Source organism: Physella acuta, unplaced genomic scaffold, assembly GCF_028476545.2.
Source record: "Physella acuta isolate Inbredline_101_S28 unplaced genomic scaffold, ASM2847654v3 ptg000454l, whole genome shotgun sequence".
NCBI lineage: Eukaryota > Metazoa > Mollusca > Gastropoda > Physidae > Physella > Physella acuta.
Genome location: NW_026731973.1, coordinates 252,347 through 276,788, shown reverse-complemented (window position 1 = coordinate 276,788; position 24,442 = coordinate 252,347). Strand labels below are relative to the sequence as shown.

General features: G+C 36.3%; 3 protein-coding genes across 3 annotated transcripts in view; all 3 read left to right on the top strand.

Moving 5' to 3' along the window:
• The window catches only part of LOC131943413 (D-beta-hydroxybutyrate dehydrogenase, mitochondrial-like), a 143,521-nt gene that overhangs the window by 81,056 nt on the left and 38,023 nt on the right, over nucleotides 1–24,442 (top strand). The window lies entirely within an intron of this gene.
• Nucleotides 2,763–3,731, top strand: LOC131943386 (kelch-like protein 6). Its single transcript, XM_059303484.1, has one exon. It carries the CDS (start codon nucleotides 2,763–2,765, stop codon nucleotides 3,729–3,731), a length of 969 nt encoding a protein of 322 aa, XP_059159467.1.
• Nucleotides 17,330–18,313, top strand: LOC131943385 (kelch-like protein 40). Its single transcript, XM_059303483.1, has one exon. It carries the CDS (start codon nucleotides 17,330–17,332, stop codon nucleotides 18,311–18,313), a length of 984 nt encoding a protein of 327 aa, XP_059159466.1.

The following is a 24,442-nucleotide window of genomic DNA, read 5'->3' as shown; positions in this document are numbered from 1 at the left end:
ATGCGTTTTTTGAGAAATTGGAAATAACGTAAATTAGTACTTCCGGTCAACGGAAATTACTCAAAATTAAACAGGAGGTAGAAAATTAAATCGTTTACTTACATGTGAAATTTCATTTATCTATCTGAAAAAGTACTCAAGTTATAGGCTTTTTAAAAAATCTAAGTAGAAAAAGTACCACATCCGGTTATCGGAAATGGCTCAATAGTTGATCAGGATCTACGATTTTGATAAAATACTTATATAATAGGGTTGTCAAAATTAACGCAAAAACAAAAACACATGCACGAATAAGTGCATGTTCTTAACTATAATATTTTAACTGCAAAACACATAAACTAGTAGCAGTAAAATATTTCTATCTAATAAAATCTAAGAATAACATTTTTAACTACTTAGTTATATCAAGCAACGAAAAACCAAATGTAGATTGTTGCACATAAATCCCATTTATGGGATACTCACAAGAAAGAGAGGCGTAAATGTTTATGGTAAATGATTTTTACGATAAACCAATGGTTATCTTTGTTAACTGTTGACTTTGTGATGTGAAGTAGTATTTAAACATATTTAATTACGGTCTTAACTCAAATATCAGTTATATATTATTGTATAAAGTATTGACATTACATTTTTACTTTCTCGTATATACGAAGTATAGAGAAAGTCTTGTAATCGTGCTAAACAAAAAATCGAGATTTTCACAAATCTCGACGTTTTACACCTCACTGATACAGAAAAACATAATTTTGCAATCTTGTCCGTATGTCTCTCTCTCTCTCTCTCTCTCTCTCTCTCTCTCTCTCTCTCTCTCTGTGTGTGTGTGTGTGTGCGTGAGTGTGTGTCTGTGTGTAAACACGATAACTTGTGTACCGTTACAGCTAGGTTGATGCAATTTCATATATAAGTATTTTATCAAAATCGTAGATCCTGGTCAACTTTTGAGCCATTTCCCATAACCGGATGTGGTACTTTTTCTATTTAGATTTTTTTAAAAAGCCTATAACTTGAGTACTTTTTCAGATAGATAAATGAAATTTCACATGTAAGTAAAAGATTTAATTTTCTACCTTCTGTCAAATTTTGAGTAATTTCCGTTTAACGGAAAAACTAATTTACGCTATTTCAGATTTCTCAAAAAAACGACGTAAATTTATAAAGTACTAATAATATCCCGCACTATTATGCAAATTTTATTAGGCGTTCACTTGGTGTGCAATTCTTTTTTTTTTTTACGAGATTCCATTGTATTATAAAAAGTTTAAGTAATTAAAAATGGATTACAAATATTGTCTATGTCCTGAGTTGCAATCCCTCATAGTTTTATATTAGAATATTCGAGAAAGTTTAGTGGAGATCACTATCGGTTTATTTTACAAGCGTCTTGTAAGTGGGACGCTAACAGTATATGGGTTAAATCGTTTTTTATGCATTTTTACTTTCTCATATATACGAAGTATAGAGAAAGTATTGTAATCGTGCAAAACGAAAAATCGAGATTTTTACAAATCTCGACGTTTTACACCTCACTGATACGGAAAAACATAATTTTGCAATCTTGTCTGTATGTCTGTGTGTGTGTCTCTGTGTGTGTCTGTCTGTCTGTCTGTGTGTAAACACGATAACTTGAGTTTCCGTTACAGCTAGGTTGATGAAATTTCATATTTAAGTATTTTATCAAAATCGTAGATCCCTATTAACTTTTTAGCGATTTCCAATAACCGAATGTGGTACTTTTTCGACTTTGAATTTTTCAAAAGCCTATAACTTGAGTACTATTTCAGAGAGATAAATGAAATTGCACATGTAAGTAAAAGATCTAATTCTCTACCTTCTGTCAAACTTTGAGTAATTTCCTTAGACCGGAAGTAGTAATTTACGCTATTTCCAATTTCTCAAAGAACGCGTGTAAATTTATGAAGTACTAATAATATTGCGCACTATTATGCACATTTTGTTTTGACGTTCGCTTGGTGCGCAATTCTTTTTTCTACTAGATTCTATTATATTTTTAAAAGTTTAAGTAAACAAAAATCATGTCTATATTCCGAGTTGCCATCCCACGTAGTGTTATATAAGAATATTCGAGAAAGTTTAGGGGAGATCACTCCCGGTTTATTTCAATACTATAAGTGTTTTATACAGTAGACTTGCAGGACTAAAAACAACTGCGCTCTAAATTGCGCGTTAAATAGTACTTTTAAAAGGAAACTTAAAATTATTTTTTAAACATAAATTAGGCATCCAATTAAGTCATATTTGATGACAGATTGCTTTGTCTTTGGGTCTTGACCCACGTGCCAAATTTGAAACGAATCGGTAAGTTTAGAAGGGGCTGAAATTTTGTTAGCCAGTTTTGATTGATAATAGAAGAAGCACAACAGATAGACAGAAAAAAGACAGAGGAACGCAGTTGAATAAAAGCTTATAAAAACATTTTTATTGCCCGATTGCACTGAAAGTCCGTTAACAATTACTTTTATATAAGAATATACGAGAAATTTAGGAGGATCTCTCCACTTTATCACATGCATATTTTTACGTAAAACTATATACAACAATAAAACAAATGTAAAAAATTTCAAAATAAGAATTGTAGCTTTCGGTTTGGTTTTGCTGTACGAACACAGACGTTACTAAATTAACATTTCTAAGAACAAATTTTACAAAATGTGCTGTTTATAATGCAATTTGAAGCAATACGGATTATTGATTAGTGATTATAACTTCTTTTTGTTCTAAAATGAATGTCACATTTATAAATGAAGCATTTTATTATGTTTGGCAGGGAAACAGAGGACAACCAGCTAAGTATTACTGGCAACATGTTACCTAAAGTAGATCTAGAAATAGCAACAGATGTTTTCAAATGTTTTCAAGACAGTATGGAAAACTTCACTGATTTCACTGTCTTGGTTGGCGTCACCAAGTTTAACTGCCACCGGATCTTTCTCAGTTCCTGCTCTGGTTTCTTTGAGGCTCTTATGAGGACAGATATGAGGGAAAAATCTGAATCAAGTTGTACCATAGAGGGCATTTCACCAGATATATTTGGACTCATTCTAGATGTTATTTATAAAGGGAGAAACGTCTTAAGTGAAGAAAATATGTTGGAATTGTGGATGGCAGCAAATCAACTACAGATTCAATTTTTAATAACAGCCTGTGAAAAGTTTGTCACAAAACATGTTACGCCTCAAAATTATAAGTTTGTTTTAAATAACGCAGAACTGTTACATTCGTCAACTATTATTATGGAGGTTAAGAATGTACTCGCTAGATCCTATTTTGATTTGGTATGCTCTGATAATTTCATGCAGGTATCTTTAAAAGAACTGCTAGAAATTCTTCGGAACAACAACTTGAGTGTATGCCCTGACTTTTGCGTCTATTCTGTGTTGAAGTGGGCGAGTGCAGATGATTACTCCAATAAGCCCGACGAACTGTTAATTGTTCAAAACGGGCGTAGTGTATGGTCAAATAAGGGTGATTACCATGAAGATGCAGAAAGTATAAAGCACCGTAGATCCTGCTTAAACAATTTACTGGATGCTATTCAATTAAATCGCGTCAGCAAAGAATGCCTCTCTCTGCTCATAATTAACAAGTATATTATCGAAAATAAAGATGCGATATTTAAGGTAAACCTCATTGCGGCAGATAGGATAATGAATAACGATGTATGGTATCAAAACACAAGAGGAACATGTAAACACTGTTTTCTACACTAAGTTCCGACTTCTACATTCGATGATAAATACACATAAAACACAGATTCAAACCCCGATTTTTTAAATTTATTGTTGTTGTGTTTTTTTGTTAATTTTTTGAAATGGCAATGCCGCTTTAACATCTAACTTATTATCTAGAATACACTATTTTAGAATTATATTTTTTGGGTACATTCCTAAAGGTTGTAAGTTATTGCCCGTCAAGATGAGTTTTGGATTTTTGTATATCGAAGACACTATAATACGGGAGATCCTGTTAATTATTTTGAAAACCAAACTGTACTATTACTGAAATTAAATTAGCAAATTAATATCTATTACAAACAAATACATTTGAACGTGTAATTTTGTTACTCATACACCATGTTTTATCTCTGCTAGTAACTTTAGATAAAATAAGAGTACATGAGTGTAAACCATTATACCAAATGCGCATGGTCTGCATAGGTTTTCCCAAATAGAAATCTAAATGCCTGTATCGAATGTGTTCATGTTTGTTACATTTTAGGTTTTGAGTTGGGCAGTTTATAATTCCATAACCGTATTAATCCGTGTCTGGATGCTTACATACTGTTAAGTAGAACTTTGTAAATATAATTTGTAAAGATATTTCATTGTAATCATCGCTTGTTATAATAATATAATATAATTATGTAAAAGTTTGTTTTATGTGCTTGGGGGTATAATGCTAAATGGGGTCGAATATTTATCTCGGGCTTTTAAGATTTGGGTTCTGTGCTGGAGGATTAATTGAGGAGGGAGTGTGCAAGTGTGTGCAAACTGCAGTTTATGCTATATGAAATAAGATCCTTTGAAAGGCTGTAGAGGTACCATGTATGTGCTTTTCAGTGTAAATAGAGTGTTTGTAGAATTAAAACACCATTATGCGTTCTTTGTGATTTTTTATTGCTTATCTTCAAATTATATCAATTGTTTTATCTTATCGTTATACAAATATTCAGATTTAATATGATCTTGTATTATCAATAAAACAATAACCTAGCCATAGGCGTCGAGAAATAATACGTATTTTCAAAAGTTGTTTTCATTTAATTGATCTTCCAAAAGATTATAACAATCATTAAAAATAAACTTTGAAATACAAAGTAATTCTTCGTTGTTGCTTTTCTAGTTGTTTTTTAAAGCATAGACAAAAGGTATAGACAGAATGTTTTATTACAGATGGTTATTTCTATTACAAAAGTTATCACTATTTGAGGTCTACAAATTCAGACTGTATATGAAACATCACCGAATTTCATCTTTTAAAAGCATGAAGAAATAATTAAAAAAAGACTTTACAGAAGTTGTAAATCGGTAACTATGAAATATCAACCATACTTTTCATTGCCCAAAATACATTACTGACTATTTCATGGCTTAAACACTATCAATAAAGGCGAAGTAACACACATGCAGTGAAGAAAATCTATCCAAAAAAATAAATCTTCAAACAAGACTATTGAGTTTTTTTTACTTTTAGAAGTAATGAGACAGTAAAACGACATGTTTACAACGGCGATTTCTTTCCAAATGTCAAACTTCTATAATTAGACCTAATATATATCAGCTGTTAAATTTTTGTAAAAAAAAAAAGCCAACAAAAATTATACCTGTTCAGTTTTTCTTACAGACTTTTTTTCTTCGGGGGGGGGGGGGGGTCACTTGATATTTTCGGGGGGGGGGGGGGGGGCGGTCAACATTTTAAGAGGGGGCGGACACTGGTAAAAGAATAAATTTTCTATATAAATTCTATTTCGTTCGGGGGAGGGGGGGGGGGGGGGTTGGGGGGAGGCGGTAGACTGTTTTCATCTTAAGAGATGCCTGGAAGAAACTCTGTACCTGTTAACAAAAGAATACACTACGAGAAAGTTTGGAGGAAATGTGTTTAAAATATACAAAGTAAAAGGTTTTATAGCAAACTAGTAAATCAGTGACCTTGTCCAGCGCTCGGGCGGAATATCAACATTGTGCGCCCTCTCTCTACCATTTATATATATAGTACTTTCTGTTTGTGAAAAAGCACCCACCCCCACCCAGTTCTAAATTTATGTGGCACTTCTAATCTGTTACTATCCCGCAACATTGTCATTTCAGTGTCACGAAAGTGCTAAATCAGTGTGTAATTTAGTTTAAAGCCCTGAAGTAATTTATGTTCGTAACTTTGACTGTGTATAATTCAATACTTCAGCTTAAATTATTTAAATACATTTTTTCTTCCCCTTTTGGCGCCCCCTTATGGTTGACGCCCGGGGTGGCCACCCCACCCGCCCTCCCCTAGCTATGCCATTGAGCGAGGGTAATTTAGTGTAAAAAAATCTCTAACAGAGTTTAATCGCTTTAAACACACGTTGATACAAATGAATGTTTCCCGATACCAATTGTAGTATTGCGACAAAAATGAATCTACATTGTTTGTTGCTGGTCTAGATTTCTCTGCTCGTGGATCCGCGGTTACTGTTCACGCTTATAGACACTAAATTGAAATCAAAAGGGAACTTTTTATAAAGATGAGAAGGATATGCCAGGATTTTTTGATGTCATGTTTAGAATGAATAATGAACAGTCTTATATTTAAAATAAATTATAGGATTAGGTTTATTAACATTTAAATGACGTGTAACCCTCACCCAGTGGGAATGCTTTTACCCACTGAGGTGTTGTGGTTAAGACGGGCTGACCCTGAGATTAAGTACACACTGACACCGACAGTTGTTGTCAAGTACTCGCTTTATTTACAGCATCGAGCCATGACGGTGATGCAACACAGTAGTACAAAACAAACTAGCCAAGAAGAAAAATAACCAAAAGACCAAAAAACTGTAGCCCTAAAACAAATGTAAATAAAAAAGTTACATTCCTGACAACACCATGTGTAGGCTACAATATACACGGGTATAATAAAATATGTTTTGGCCAGTACACAGTACTGCCAACAAGTACCAATAAGTAGTACTACAAATAAATACTTATATTAATACTCACCCTAACTAGTGTGCACATGCAGCACTAGCAGGAATACACAAATAAGTATTTTAACAAACATAATTTATATAACTACCTTCATTAGGTCTACATCTTGGTCACCGTGTCCACAGACAGCAGCCTTGTGTGTGACTGACACGGCTAGGCATGAAACTACCCACAGTCCCATGTCACATGACATGGAACACAGGTAACATCGCTCACCAGAGCATGAAAAACAACTAGGGCCACGACCCCACAGGGGCCGCAACTCGATGAATTAAAACTTCATATTTTTACCCCCCTTGGCTGGTAACCATATGTGTTACACAGCCCCCTTCACAAATAAATGTACAATGGAATTCACATTTACATTTACAACTCATACATAATAGTACTTTAAAAAAGTTCAGTACACTAGTACACAGACATTAAGTCCTTTCAACTTAAATACATTATTCCCGGCAAACCTGTGCTGGCTCCAGTGCTGGTACTGGTCACCACTTGATGCGCCAGGTTGAGTCGCTCGACGGGTCGTCGTTGACGGGTTGACCTCCGCAGCTCCGCTGGTGGTTCTGGGTTGATCCAAGAGTCATCCTCGTCCGATGCCTCGTCCCTCGCATTCACCTCATCCAGATGTGAGGCTGGCCTGACCATCACCTTGTTTTGTCCGTCCCGAGCGACCACCTCTGGCACGAAGGGCGTTGCCTCCGGCCGAAGTCTGGTTGGGACCACTACCTTGATTGTCAGTTCCTCACCTTCATCTGCCTCACTGGTTGGGATGATCTCTCTCCGTCGCTCCCCCTCCGCCGCAGTGGGTTCAGCACTCGACCTAGCATAGTCGGGTCGCTGCCAACCACGGCGGCGTCCACGACGTAGTCGGCCTCTCCTCCGGCGGCGTCTCCGACCTCTGCTTGTGTCATGTCTGTCTCCCAAGCGACGATCTTGCTCGCGCTGAGACTGAAATTCATGGTGTGGCTGTCTACCCTCCTCACGCGCACCCTCCGGCTGCAACCCTCCTCCACGGCGGAACACCCGACAGCCGTACCTCCAGCCGCTAGGCGAGGTAACCTGAGCTGTAGTTGCTCGACACTGTGCTGATCTCGGTGGCGTAAACTTGGGCTGGGAGCTTGGCAGAACACGCATCAGCATCCGCTCCCCGACGCTGATAGACTGGCATTTCCCCTGCTGCTGACTCCGTTGCCTAGCTGCTTTACTCGGACAGTCACGGACGAAGTGCTTCCTGGACCCGCACCCGTAACAAGCTCCTCTGTAAGGCCGTTGTTTCCGGGCTAGGATAGCTGCTGCCACCTTCTCCGCCAGACGGTCCAGCTGTTCCTCCGTGAGCATCAGCGGCGTCGTCTCCTGACGACCAGCTACCGTTACTGCGTCGACCTTCTCCGCCAGACGGTCGTGTTGTTCCTCCGTGAGCATCAGCGGCGGCGTCGTCTCGTGGCGAACAGCTGCCGTTACTGCGTCGACCTGGATAGTCCTGTTAGCTGCTGCCGTGGCTACGACTGGGGACTCAGTTGTCCCGTCCAGCCTTTTAACAGCTTTCAGGACGTCCTCCACCTTCGGACTGGCTTCCCCTGCGAAACCAAATGCGCCGTGAAGTTCGAGCGCCAGAAGAGGTGAAACCCCCTTGCAGAAAGTGTGATACACCTTCTTCTGGGCATCGGCCTCAGTAAAGATACGCTGCTGGTTTAGCTTCGTTATCTCTGACCACAGTCGGCAGAGAAATTCCGACGCTGACTCTCTTGAATGTGGAGTGAGTCGGCTGAACTGCAGATACCTGTCTTCGGCACATCGGGTGTCGCCAAAAGTGCTTTGTAGTTGTCATAGCACTTCCTCTGGACTCGCAGCCTGCTTCACCCGCTCATAGGCAATCCCTCTCAGGCTGCCTAAGACGCGTGGCAACGGGTTCGGAACGATGGTGTTCCGCAGCAAACATCGCACGGGTTTCCCATTCCGGGAAACTCACCTCCCCTCCTCCAGTGGGTGGAAGGCCGGTGAACACACTCAGCTTGCTGTTGTGTGCTGGAGCACATACCTCCACAGTCACGGGATGCTGCGCACTTGTCTGTTCTAGCTCCGCCATCGTAGCCCTCAACTTGGCCAGCTCCTGCGACAACTTCTCGATGGTCGGATTGGTGCTTTCCATGTCTGCCTCTCAAGGTCAAGCCCCACGTTGGGCGCCAAATGTAACCCTAACCCAGTGGGAATGCCTTTACCCACTGAGGTGTTGTGGTTAAGACGGGCTGACCCTGAGATTAAGTACACACTGACGCCGACAGTTGTTGTCAAGTACTCGCTTTATTTACAGCATCGACCCATGGCGGCGATGCAATACAGTAGTACAAAACAAACTAGCCAAGAAGAAAAATAACCAAAAGACCAAAAAACTGTAGCCCTAAAACAAATGTAAATAAAAAAGTTACATTCCTGACAACACCATGTGTAGGCTACAATATACACGGGTATAATAAAATATGTTTTGGCCAGTACACAGTACTGCCAACAAGTAACAATAAGTAGTACTACAAATAAATACTTATATTAATACTCACCCTAACTAGTGTGCACATGCAGCACTAGCAGGAATACACAAATAAGTATTTTAACAAACATAATTTATATAACTACCTTCATTAGGTCTACATCTTGGTCACCGTGTCCACAGACAGCAGCCTTGTGTGTAACTGACACGGCTAGGCATGAAACTACCCACAGTCCCATGTCACATGACATAGAACACAGGTAACATCGCTCACAAAAGCATGAAAAACAACAACTACGTCCACAGGGCCACAGCCCCACAGGGGCTGCAACTCAATGAATTAAAACTTCATATTTTTATCCCCCTTGGCTGGTAACCATATGTGTTACAGACGCTTATGTAATACTGACTGTCTATTTTAAATATAAAATAGTGAATTAAATATCAAAACATTACTTAGTTTTGTTTAAATAATAAACGTGGATATTATCTGTAATGCACCTTTAAAAAATATGTTTAAAAGACGTTTTATATTTTCCAAACACAGGTAGATGTGTTTAATTTGTACATCGCTGAGGTGCCGTTTTTTTTTGGGGGGGGGGGGGGGGGTGACTTGTATCGATATAATTTAACTGCATAACAGAAATTGCACGTTTTGTCTGCAGATAATTTGTCCGTTTGGGTAGGCTACAGGAGAGAATCTGCACTAAGTGTAGAGCTGTAAAATAGTAATTAGGTAGAGAACAATTTTGTTTTTTAAACAGACTGTTAATCACAAATTAATTTTTTAAAGGCGTTATTTATAAAAGTTCAGAGCAATGACTTTACTTATAGTGAATAGTGACGTCACATGATTTATTTACTTTTTACAACAATAGTGGCGGCTACCGTCGAAGATTTTGTTGCCTATTCAAAACAATAGTGTATTATATAGCTAATTTTATGTCGGCTATAGCTTTATCGATGCGTCCGTTTGATATTTTTATTTGGTTTTAACACTAGTATCAAGTTTTAACAGTTCTTTTTATCTTAGTATACCATAAATTTCTCTAGATCGACAGATCAGCTGTCATTATTTTATATAAATCTTTATTTGTTTAGTTATTGAATTGGCTAATTTACGAAAAAAATCAATTTGAAAAATACTAGATTTACATCCTATTGGCATAAATCAAGTTTCTTTAAGCAGACTCAAAGTATTAAGGGGATAGGCTCCCGAAAAAAAACGGGGAAAAAAACTTTTTAATTAAAAAGCCTTTTACATTTATTTGTGTATGTATAAGTAAGGGTACTTAAGGAAAAATATTTGGATGTACCAGGGACTTTTCGGAAAATATGGTTGCCATGGAAACGGCGGCCATCTTGGAAAAAACTACCTATGTGGAGTTCTAAAATTTCCTAAAGTAACATATAAACCGTCCATATAATCATTGATCTTTATTGTACTAACACCAATAGAGCCAGCTGGCTAATATTTGTAACCGAAAAACAGCTAGACATATTTTTTTCAAATTTTCAAAAATTTTTTTGGTGAAATTCCATTTAATTTAGCATTATTTTCATTGGAATTTCGTCAAACCAAATTTTGAAAATTAAAAAAAAATATTTCTAGAGTGATTTCTGTTACAAAAACTAGCCAGCTTACTCTATTAGCGTTAGTACAAGAAGGATCAATGGTTATATAGCCGATATTTATGTTAGTTTATTAAATTTTAGAACTCCAGAAAAGGATGTTTTTTTCAAAATGGCCGCCGTTGCCATGACAACCATATTTTTAAAAGAGTCCATGATGCATGGAAACATTTTCCTTCAAGTACCCTAACTTAGATATACACAAATGAATCAATAAAAGCTTTTAATTAAGAAGTTGTTTTTTTCTGGAGCCTACCCCTTAATATATAGCACAACAAACATAATTAGTCTAGATAGCTTAGTTGTTAGTGTAATAGGCTTCCATGCGGGTGGCACGTGTTTTAGACACATCATGTCAATGTTAAAAAAAAATCATTTTTTTTTTGTGAATGATAAGTTTGCCTATCGGAACTTGGCGGGATGCAGGGCAAGTGAAGTAGAGTTCATCTGTTTATTTGTCCTCAGCATATGAAGGAATGGTGTGGTCAGAGGCCTGCTCGGCCGGAATAGTTTTTTAAACTAGTTTTGTAATAGTTTTTTTTATATGTTAGTTTCCATATATGGGCTACAATTGCATTGTACAACCTCCTCCGTGATGACGTGGTGAGACAATCATGAAATAACAAAATCAAAGACAGTCAGAAAACCAAGGCATAGCCAAAGCCAAGGTTCAGTCGAACGTGCCAACCAAGATGTTCAAAACGATGTCCATGCTATTTGCGGAATACCCAATGAAGCAGACGAAGGGTACGGAGGAAATATTACCTGCAGATTGTGTCACAATAAACAAGATATCATGGACAACAGGTCAGCAGCTCATACTAGCTTGCAAACTCAAGGTGCTAAGATGCTTAAAACAGCAAATACACAATTTAAACAAGCTGAAGTATGAGATACCATATGTTGACAGAGGTCACTGTGATCCCCGAAGCGTCGCTGCAGTTGGCATGAACGTCGAGGGCGCTTTCTACAAGTTAGGAATGGAACATGGTGTTCTAAAACAACTGTATGCTAGAAGTGAGTTTTCAATTCTTCACGAAAAACTACTCTCATTGTCTTGAGTTGGCACTTAGGAAAAATACCTACGAACCATCGCATTTTCACAATCATTGACCGGCGGCTAAGGCTACACTCGCTGCAATTGCACAACCAAGTGCACAACAAATCGTTGGAAGTGTAAAAATAACAAACTACTTTGTAATTATAAATATCATAAATGGTCATCCATAAATGACGTCACAAAAAGCCAGACCCCCCCCCCCCCCCCCTAAAATGACATCACACCTCAGCATACAACCCCTCTCAAAATAGCAGTTGAATTTTTTTTTAAACATCAATATTATTTTTTCCCAAAATCTTGTCTGAACTCTGTTAAAATAGAGTATTTTAATCTATTTCTATTACAATTTATTAAAAAAGTTTTCTAAAACGCGAAATAACGTCTAATATTCGTTTTCTAACATTGCTTTTTTACATTGCAAAAGTTTGACGTCACACTATCTGAACCCCCCCCCCCCCTCCCTCTCATCACAAACCGTCACAAAATTACGGACCCCCCTCTCCCCTACTAGTGTGACGTCCTTTATCATCATCATCATTCTTTTGTGGCCCCTAGGGAGCAAAGGTCTGCAACCACACATCTCCATCGGAATTGGGTGTATCTGTGGCCATGTGTGCCCAGCTGTTTTTGACTCTTCTTCAACCGTTCTTTTCCATGTCTTCCTTGGCCGGCCCACCCTCCTTTGTCCCTGGGGATTCCAGCCTAGTGCATGCTTTGCGATGTTTTCTTTTTTCTTTTCTTAATGTGTGTCCGATCCATCCCCATTTACGGGCCTTGATATCTGTCTCTATTGGCTGTTGCTTTAAAGTTCGCCACAGGTCTTTATTTGATATTTTGTCTAGCCATCTTATTTTAAGTATGTGTCGTAAGCATTTGTTTACGAATGCCTGTAGCTTATCAGTATTTGTCGTCGTGACTCTCCATGTCTCCGAGCCATAGAGCAGCACTGCCTTGATATTTGTGTTGAAAATCCCAATTTTGCTCCGGAATTACAGGGCAGTGGACCTCCACATCGGGCGCAGCGAGTTGAAGGCACGTCTAGCCTTGTTGATACTGTGGCGTAGCTAGGATTTTCGCGCCCTTATGCAAAAAATTATCAGTGGGCCCCCTTCGTCAGCCTTTAGGCTACAATGGAGTTAAACGAAAAAATCAACTGCTACTTATGATGGGGAATTTTAAAAAATTATATAAATATTCTGTGCATTTTATATTTTATACATCCGGATTGTGTATTTATATTATATTAGTATGCAGTTTTGTAAAAAAATATTAAAGGCTTAAATAAGTTAATTTGTTTTTTTTTAAGTAAACAAACACAGTAGCGTCACAAGTCGGGGGCAGAGGTGCGGTCTACATCGCATGAAAACATTAATCGTGGCACCATCACAAGACATTGTAAATTTCCTGTCAAAACTATGTTGTATCCAGCTAAAGTAATAAAAGATTAGTGAGAGAGGGTTAACACCCCTCCGGAAATGCAAAATTGCAAAAATTATTAAACACGTAGGGTAATATCCGACCTTGTGACGCTACTAACCAAATAAATTTATTTTCAAAAATTGCTCATAATTTAATTAGATCTGTTTTTTTTTATGGTTTTAATTTTGTAAAATGATTAATAAGTTCATTGAGAGCTACTTTAGCTGCGTCTATGTGTACGATTCTGAGAATGGCTGAGCTACTGACCCAATGGCCATACAATTATCTAAAATTTATTTCATAACAAATAATATCATCATAATATCATCATAATGAGCAATTAATGAGAACCATCATAGACACCAATTTCCCCTTCCCGATCACCGTGGAAAGTTAAAGAATGTTTATACTAACTAGCGTGCCCGTTCCACATATCAGGGTAACAAAACAATTTGTAACGGTTTTATCGACGCGTTACCAATTGTGTATTTTTAGTCGTGTGACATTGTTTTCTAAAACTGATATAGGTTTAGTTAAAATGTAAACAACGTCACTGCTATTTTTTTCGGAACTTTGTTGCGGGGGCGCGGGTTGGTTCACACTACCGCTCAGACGCCCCTGGGCGTGCTGTATGAAAGCATTGAGTGTACGTTAATCATCTTCCGTAATAATGAGGTTGAATACCTTTCGGCGACCTAGGTGTCAGGGGTGTCGTGGGAGTGACTGGTTACACCACCGCATGTAGCCAGATGCAACCTCTGTCCCATGTGGAATACTTGTGTGATTGGTGTCATTGAACGCCGAGGGCGTCGAAAGCCTCCCCTGTTGCAGTTTGACTGTTGGAACAAGTAGTACCACTGACTCTGCAGGACGTCCAATTAACGGATTTCGTGCACTCAGGAAGCCGCAGGGTAACACGGGGGCCCAACCGTTTCTATTGCTGATGCGCTAGAAGACACCTCTTATTCGATTTAGTAATAGATTTTAGTATCCCGACATATCCCTAGTGTATGGCGATCATTAAAACGAATATAGGCGGCCGACGGGGTGCCGGCTGATGCGCCCGTACAATTTGACCGCTGAATCGAGTAGTAACGCTGACCCGATGCGCCGGACACCCAATCAACGAATTCCACTACTTGTAAAGTAAGAAAGGACTTGGGGCCTTTTTGTAACTTTTGACGGAATTTTCATTTTATGTTTAAAATTATTTATATAAATGAAATATTAAAATTCCAACGTAAAAAGTTTTAATTTTTTTTAAGAGGGGAAAAGGGCCCTTAAATGCCTTGGGCCCCTATGCCTTGCTTGCGCTAGCTTTACGGTAGCTACGCCACTGATTAGAAGTGATTTCGAAACTGAAACCAAATTTAGAATTCCGAAGACTAAAAATAGAAATTCTAGTAGATGTTTTTAAGTGTACATATTATTTACAGGTCAGTAGGAAATAGTCACGGGTTACCTGATAAGGAACTACTTTTCTACGCATAACACGTAACAATCATGCCCAGCCCTACATGTATTTAAACGAACTATCAAACGGTAATTTAATTCAGTCAGTTTTTAGAAAATAACATTTTCTAAGGTTTATTAATCATCAGTGTACATTTTACCTCCGAATAGATTAAACTGGTAACATTTTTATGTTATTATTTTGGTAATTGATTGCAATGCTTTTAATTAAATCAACCTAGCTAGACAACAGGTAACAAAAGCACATTTAAAAAAAAAATATTTAGGGGTCAAACATAAGTTACACTTTTCTAGGTTTCTATAGTTTGAAATCATGTTTCAGGTAGAAGAGGTTTGTAGTATTTTAGTTAAACTTTGTTGCATCAAGTTTTGGTATAAAGTGTAGGTTAAGGATTAAGTTAATTCAAGTGACAACAGATGATTAGCATATAAACAGTGTGGAAAGTCTGTAAACAATGTAAAACACATCCACCTATCTCCCTAACCCTACAACTCAGCCAGCATCTTTATTTAGCTCAAGTAGCAGAGGCGCAGCGAGGGGGGGGGGGTGCGGACCGCACCGGGTGACACAATTTAGGGGGGTGACACCAAGGAAAAAAAATAGTAAAATATATTTAGAGAAAAGCTTAAGGGGGGGGGTGCAAATCGAAAGTTTGAGGGGGGTGAAAATCGAAAGTTTGAAAGTTTGTCCCCGGGAAGGGTTGCTACGCCTCTGGGGGGAGGGGGGTGACACCATTAAGTGCCGCACTGGGTGACACCCGACCTCGCTACGCCACTGTCAAGTAGGCTAATTTTTAATAGGAGAGGGAAAGTAAGTAACAAGAAGTTATCTGTTTTTGTGGCAACATCGACGAATAATAATAAAAAACAAAACATTCGAAATTTCTAACATGGAAAAATAAATAGGCTTAGCATCGACCATTTGCATTCAGTGTTTTCTTTTCATACATAGTACTGGTAAGACCAACGTTATTTCAGGAATTAATTTCAGAAACATCTACATCACTTATACTGTCCAAACAAGCAACTTTCTCATATGATCTATATTGTTTATTGTATTTATTTAACTAAGATACTGATCAAAAATTTTTCAAACTGTCTGTTTGATTCTCAATAAAGTCAGATCAACCACCTTCACGGCAATCTAATTATTATCTTCAAAGTATTATCCACGTAAATCAACTAAATGATGAAAAGCTCATATGCAACAAAAAATGTATGAACACAAAAAAAGTAATATAATGCATATTAAATGTTTATGTCTTTACCGATGCTCAGTGACATGTATAAAATACTTTTATCTAGATTTTAATATTTATAGCGATTAAAATTCGTACTGCAAATCATCTACTCATTGATTATTAATAATTGTGATTACATTTTTTTCAGTAACTCTACAGAGACGATACGAAATGGCTAGTAAACAATCATTGTTTCGGTAAAGTCATTAAAATCTTTGTTCAGTTTTAGCTTCGTTTTTTTAGTATACTATAGGCTTAAACTGTTAGAAGCAAAATATTATTGGTTCAAACTAGATAGTTCTGAATTAAATTGGCACTTTCAGTAGGTTCAACGACAAAGGCCGGTGAAGGGAACAGGGATAATTGTAGCTATTGGTTCCATAACGAAAAAAGTAAATATAAAGTTGTTGTTTTTTAATTACTTCATCAAAACATCTGATATAAAATGAGGGGCATCGTGGTGGAAATAAAACGTCGTGGTCAATTGGTAGAGTGTTCGACTGCTAACCTGACGGTCTCGAGTTCTTATTCCCGGCTCAAGTGCTTATGACTTCCCCTTAGTCTACCGATCTTCGATGGGTACATGACTCATGTAAGGGAAAGTAAACGCGACTGGGCATATTACTGACCAGCTGACCAGACCATCCTATCACGTGATAAGGTCACTGCAACAGGTGAACTCTAAAAACATTTTTAAAGTAACAAATAAACGTTTAATTTGACTTAATTTTATTAGGCTTTATATAAGTTTAGGCATTATATTTCGTTCATTCTTTGCTTTCTTATAATAATTATTTATATACTAATTTTAGTAAGAATTAATGCAATTCAAAAATGAAATTTCGTTTTCGTTTCTCGTATTAGTAAGAGGTAATATTTAAATGCGTAGAATTTAGAACTAAACAGCCCCTCCTATCAAATGTGTCCCCAAAAGTTGACTTTTTCGAAGTCCCTCACCTGCCCGGTAGGACTTCATAAAATTGGAAAACGATTAGAAATATGTATTACCAATAATTGTAACGATATAAGTTTTTTGACAAAGTAGATCAGTCTTAAGGTGAGTACCGGGTGGTTTGCAGTTTGGGTGTGAGAAGAAGGATTGGGGTGGTCTAGGTGGGAGTGAAGCCGACATAACGTTTCCCTTATAGAAAAGTTGGTCGAATAGTTTACTTTAATATCTTGAGTGTGTATATCAATTCTTGGTAATAAAATCTATTTATAAAAAAACAACATATAAATAAAGCATTTGCTTCACAGGGATCTGAAGATCAAGCAAACAATTCCTACAGAATGTGTTTCGTCTGAAGTAGACATGGATATAGCAAAAGATATTTTCAAATGTTTTCAATCCAACATGGAAACCTTCCCCGACTTTACAGTCATAGTTAGCGACTTTCAGTTTAACTGTCACAGGTTTGTCTTAAGTTCCTGCTCTGGTTTCTTTGAGGCTCTCATGAGGACAGATATGAAAGAAAAAGCTGAATCAATCTGTACCTTAAAGGACATCTCACCAGAAACATTTGGTCTCATACTTGATGTTCTTTATAAGGGAAAAAATGTTTTAAATAAAGAAAACATGCTGGAATTGTGGAAGGCTGCTAATCAACTGCAGATTAACTTGCTAATAACAGCCTGTAAAAAATGTGTTAAGAAAAATATTACGATTGAAAACTGTATAAATGTTTTAAAAACTGCAGAGCTTTTGCAATCGCTAAGTGTTATTGCAAAAGTTAAAAATGTAATGGTGACATCTTACTTTGATTTGGTATACTCTGATAATTTCAAGCAGGTATCTTTAGATGAACTGGTAGAAATTCTTCAGAATGATCAACTAAAAGTATGCCCAGACTTCTGTGTCACTTCTGTTATGATGTGGGCAAGTGCAGAGGACTATTCCCATTTGCCCCCAATTAAGTCTATAGATGAATTTTGTCAAAGAAAGTGGACGCAAAATTCTACTTACAATTATATTAAAGACTCAGGAAGTGCAACTTACCGTAGATCACGCCTAGATAAACTACTCAGTGTTATCCAGCTACAGTGGGCAAGCAAAGAGTGTCTCTCTATGCTTATGAGCAATGAATTTATCATCGGAAACAAGAATGCAATATATTTGGTCAACCGTATTGCTGCAGCGAGACTTGATGGTGTAGATGAAGTAAAACAGCCACACCGTGTAGGTATGAGCTATAAAAAATGTCAACATTGTTCTACAAAACATAATGGATATACGGACGCATTCTATGGATATTCAACATATGAATGCAATGACAGTGAATGGTTGTTAATTAATTAACTTTCATGTAAAATCAGTTTTGTAATGATGAAACAGAAATTTTAAACTTATCAGCATTTTGTAAGCTATCTACAGACGCAAACACAACAATCAGAAAACAAAGCGTCGCATAAACTGTTCAATTAATTTGATTACAGTAGAAAGAAGTATTTAATACACTACATATGTATACTTAGTGTGCTAGTTTTTTTTAAAGCACATTCTTTGCTATTATTGTTGAGATACAATTACGCGAATGAGAGTGTATATTGTTCTTATATCATCCACCCAGATTATGTAAGTTCGTGGAGAAAAGATATCTAAACAAAATGTGTTCTTTTCCACATTAGTATTATCTAGACTTCGACTTCGAGACTTTTAAGTTCATTTAATGTTTTACTAATTTCTGGGTGCTTTTATATGTAGGCTAATGTTATAGTAGAACTGTGTATATTTTGTTATGCAATTTCTTTTATAATGTACAAGTGTGGCTTTTTTCCGCTTGAAGGGATAATGGGGGCTATGGTAACGGGTTCAGTATGAACATGACATTGTAAGGATGGGTCAAAGTCATATGTTAAAATTCACGTTTATTTATTTATTTATTTTGTTGGTACTTTGTGTGTGCGATTCAGTTTACTTTATATAGTAATATTGTGATGGTAATATTTGCAGAAATAAAACGTCATTTTGTGTTGTTTTTTTTCAATTCTAAAACATATCTTTTGGAAAAGTTTGTTTTCATTCTTTATCACAAAAAGTAGAACATATATGTGATTACAAGGAGACGTAAATAGTCAGATGGGCGATACTGTTCTAATAATCTATTTTATGTCTCTATTCCTTAAGGTCAACTCCCCTCTTTATGTTTGGTAATATACTAAGCTACATGAGATATAAATTATATTATACAAAATAAAATAAAACTAATTTAATTTCGTATTTGCCGATTTGATAAATTGTTTTTAGCTCAATGTATTGTTTTTGTGCATGCGTTTATTTTTTGTGCTTTAAAATGTTGAAAGCAAAATACAACTTAAGTGCTGTTTATTGATTTTATTTTGTTTATGATTTTAATCTTACATTTTAAGTGCACAAATGTAGGCTTAGGTAGTAAGCTAGTCTTTTTATATAGGGGAACAATGTTATAAGAAGCTTTTATAGTGATTGCATACAACTTCAAATTAAATGTAGGATTTTTTTTTAGTAAATAGCGCTATACGCGACACTTATGTTGCCTACTACAAGTATAAAATAGTGTGAAATATAAAAATAGTTTAAATGAAATTTGTTCCGAATAGTTAACGTGAATGCTTAATCTTGAATGGTCTTTTCTTTAACAAAAAATGCATGCATTTAAATAGTTTCCAAAAATCATCCAACACTGGACAGCTCGGAGAGGGGCGGAGGCAGTTTGGCTATTAAAAAAGTAGCCTCCCCGAATAAATTATAACAATTGGCTGCTTCCATTAGCCTAGATGGCCGATAGTTAAGAGTAATGGATTTTAAACACAAAAGGCAGGAATTTTTGCCATTAAAATGTTTCACTACCTCAATGGAGATATGGTTCAATGATCTCCCACTGAGGTGTGTGTTTACGGGCTGACCATGAGAGACAACAAAATTAAAGAAACTGCTTGCTTCTGGATCCTTATTTATAGCATACACAGCATTGAATAGAATAGTTCAATTGCAAGTACATAAATAGATAGCCCTAAAATAATGTAAACAAAAAATAGATTGCGCTCTGAATACACAACCGCGTGCAGGATCTAACATAAATAAACGTATGCCGCGGCTTTCCAAAATAGCGTAAAATACAGTAGAAAGCTACGGCCAGTATAACAATATACTGCCAACAAGTATTATAAATTTAATTTACTTTACATATCTAGTCCGCAACCAGCAACGTAGATAGGGGTGGGCGGGTGGGGTGTCAGCCTCGGGTGCCGACTCAATGGGCACCAAAAGGCGTAAAAAATAACAATTAAAAAGCTCATTGTATTAAATTATATATAAAGTTAAAGAAAATAAACAACAACAAGGTTTTACACACTAATTCAACTGTTTTCTACATCAATTGTAAGGCACCACAATAAAAATTTTACGGGATAGTAACTGGTAAGAAGCGCCAAAAACCTTTCCAACATACATATTCAATTACACATATATACTGATTCAGAAATAGATTTAAATAAGTAGCAGTGGTAATATGACACTATTTTTTTACAGAGGGGTCCATGGGGGAGGGAGTTTGTAACTGTTTCATATAATTTGTAATCGTAATCACTATCGCCCAAACTGTCATAATACTACTACTTCATCGTGATGACGTTGTTGATCTTGTCAAAATGTCACCACCAGTTTGCCCATAAGTAAATTTAAATAGAGGTGCCACATCAGTTGTATTTGTGTCTGTATTGTAATTTTTTTTTTAATTAATTACACGATTAAAACTGTACATATAAAGTAATTATGTGTGAAGATTTATGTATAATATTTTCTAGATCATTTATTCTTAATTAAATATATTAAATACATTATACAGTTGCCTTAAACTTAACACCCCTCTTGCCAAGTGGTACTACCCATAGAGGTTTTTAAAAATTGCAATGCATCGTACTGGTTATTTTTAGAATGACAAACTTGATACAGCTGTTAATACGTGTTGTAAACGTAGACGCTACTAGAATAGTACAATTCTGCTTAATTGTTGCATGAAAAGAAATCTTGTGATTTACATAGATGTGCCGAACAAAATCAATTTTTACAAGCTTTTATTTAACTCACTTCCTCGTCAGTCGTCAGTCGTCAGTCTAGACGGAAACGCAGGAGTGAAAATTCGGACAGTTCTACTTGACCGACACGATTCACAGTTGGCACGTGGGTCAAGACATGAAGACAATGCAATCTGAATCTAAATTTGACTTAATTGGATGCCTAATTAATTTTTTATAAATTAATTAAAATTTGGACCGAATTAGTAGGCATGTCTAGCCAACCACACCACACGCGTCATCACCTTCAATAGCTGCGCCATCACGTAATGGCTGCGTTCAAAAACAATTGCGCGCCTACTGAACGTGATGTTCAGTAGGCGCGCAATGGTTTTTAGTCATGTAACTCTATTGTAAATAAAACATGTAAAGTACTGAAAAAAAAATTCATAAAAAACGTTTTAATAACAAGCTTTTATGTAATGATGCACTAAAAAGTAGAAAATAAATTATAGACTACTATTTAAATAACTATAAAGAAAAGCGTGGGTGTCTTCCTTAACATTAGTAAAGGTATCCAATAGATACTAAAGTGACCCACGCTTTTCTTTATAGTTATTTAAATAGTAGTCTATAATTTATTTTCTACTTTTTAGTGCATCATTACATAAAAGCTTGTTATTAAAACGTTTTTTATGAATTTTTTTAACAAAAATCATTGTTAAAAACTTTGAGTTTAAAAAGTGTCCAAAAAGGCGCCACTTTGCTAAAAAATGGCCAGAAGGGGAGCGGCAGCCCTGCTCCCCCCTGCGTACTGCTGTTTAAAGTTAATTTCTTGCCTATATTGATATATTTAGCCATTGATTTATATGTGTTATTCATTTATCTATAATATTTGACACAAATATATCACAATATACATATTAAAGCCTTGAGGATGAGGTAACTGTTTCGTACATTACTACTAGCCGCGGGCGATTTTACGTACCCAATCGATTTTCGCTATCACTATCACCGTTAGGTCGCTTTCAGTATCGAGTAAAATGGCGGCTACTTCTATCAATGAAACATTTAAATCAGGGGTCTCCAAACTTTTCAGCCCGAGGGCCGCATTAACTATCAAATATTAGTTCGGGGGCCAGTGTTTCTTCCCGGCATATATGCGGCCCCCCTCCCCCCCCCCCCCGAAGAAAGCTACAACCCCCAACGGATATATATATATATATATATATATATATATATATATATATATATATATATATATATATATATATATATATATATATATATATATATATATATATATATATATATATATATATATAAATTTCAAGTGCCCCCACCCGAGAAAAAAGTCTGAAAGAAACACTGTCGACAACACACTCGAGGTCCAAGTTTGTTCTCAAATTGTTCTTCACGTAGGCCTACTTCATTTTTGACAAAGTTTGTATGTTGTTCCGAAATTTGAAAGGTACTTTGATGCAAATGTTTTAATATTAGGAAAGTCTTCGTTGGGCAAATACTTATGTAACCCACCCGCCCTTATTTGGACTGGCCACCTTTACTTCAATGGTATTTGCACCTTATTCTACATTTTCCGTTTGTTTTGAATTTTTTCTCAGCCATCTCTAACAAACATTTTTTTTTCCGTTGACAAAAAGATCTCCGAGGGCCGGAAGAGAGGACCTCGCTGGCCGCATACGGCCCGCGGGTTGGATCAACCCAGAACCACCAGCGGAGCTGCGGAGGTCAACCCGTCAACGACGACCCGTCGAGTGACTCAACCTGGCGCATCAAGTGGTGACCAGTACCTGCACTGGAGCCTCTACCGGTTTGCCGGGAATAATCTATTTGAGTTGAAAGGACTTAATGTCTGTGTACTAGTGTACTGAACTTTTTAAAGTACTATTAAGTATGAGTTGTAAATGTAAATTCCATTGTACATTTATTTGTGAGGGGGGCTGTGTAACACATATGGTTACCAGCCAAGGGGGATAACAATATGAAGTTTTTATTCATTGGGTTGCGGCCCCTGTGGGACTGCAACTGAACTGTTGACGTTGTTTTTTTTTATGCTTTTGTGAGCGATGTTACCTGTGTTCCATGTCATGTGACATGGGACTGTGGGTAGTTTCATGCCTAGCCGTGTCGCACACGCAAGGCTGCTGTCTGTGGACATGGTGACCAAGGTGTAGACCTAATGAAGGTAGTTATATAAATTATGTTTGTTAAAATACTTATTTGTGTATTCCTGCTAGTGCTGCATGTGCACACTAGTTAGGGCGAGTATTAATATAAGTATTTATTTGTAGTACTACTTATTGGTACTTGTTGGCAGTACTGTGTACTGGCCAAAACATATTTTATTATACCCGTGTATATTGTAGCCTACACATGGTGTTGTCAGGAATGTAACTTTTTTTATTTACATTTGTTTTAGGGCTACAGCTTTTGGTTTTTGGATTGTTTGGATTTTTTGGATCTTTTGGTTTTGGTTTAAAGCAAGCTGAGTTTAGCTATCAAGACTTAAACCCCATTTTTATTGATCTATGTTGGTATTTATCAAACTTGTGCTTAAACAGTTAGATTTTAAAGTGTATACTGTACCTTAGTTCAAATATGTGTTTCTTTTATTACTAGTCATATCCAACACAACATTTTACTAAATTACTACATATAGCTAAGGTGGATATTAGGTCTTTATGCACATTTACATATGCATTGTGTACTGTTAATTTAAACAAAAAAAACATAATGAAAACAAAAGTATTTCTGCTTTTCCTTACTAATTTTTTTCATATTGCTGATACTGGAATAGTGTAATTTTTCAACTAACTTGATGCACATTTTAATGAGGATTTAAGCCTTCAGTTTTAAAAATTATATTAAAAATGTGTATAGAAAATCAAGTTAGTCTGCAGTGTTACCGATATTATTAGAAGTATTTTTATTAAGAATTATTAATAAAACTTATTATTCATTTATATATATTTACAATTTTTTTTATAAAATGTCACATGAAATTTGAAAAACATTATAGTTCTCCATTAATAATCATTTTTCATTATCGAAACTGTGTATTGTATTTAAAGTTGTCAACTAATAAGCTGTATTATGAATAATATCATCATATTGTTTATCAATATTTTTCCCTGTTTGTTTTTTTAGTTATTGTTAATTTCTTAAATAAATATTGACAAGTTTTTTGTCACAGCAATAAAATGTGATAATTTTTAGATTCTTTTTGAGTTGTTGTGTGTTGCAATCAATTTCTATTTCACCATTATGCATGTGACATGCTTTTAGCTGTGTTGTTAAATGAACCAACAATTTTCACAATACTAAGATTAAATAACTTGGGCAAGGACAAACTTACAAATGAGTTAACTCCATTGCTCAGTCAGGATAAAACAGGCTGTTTGTAAATCGGACC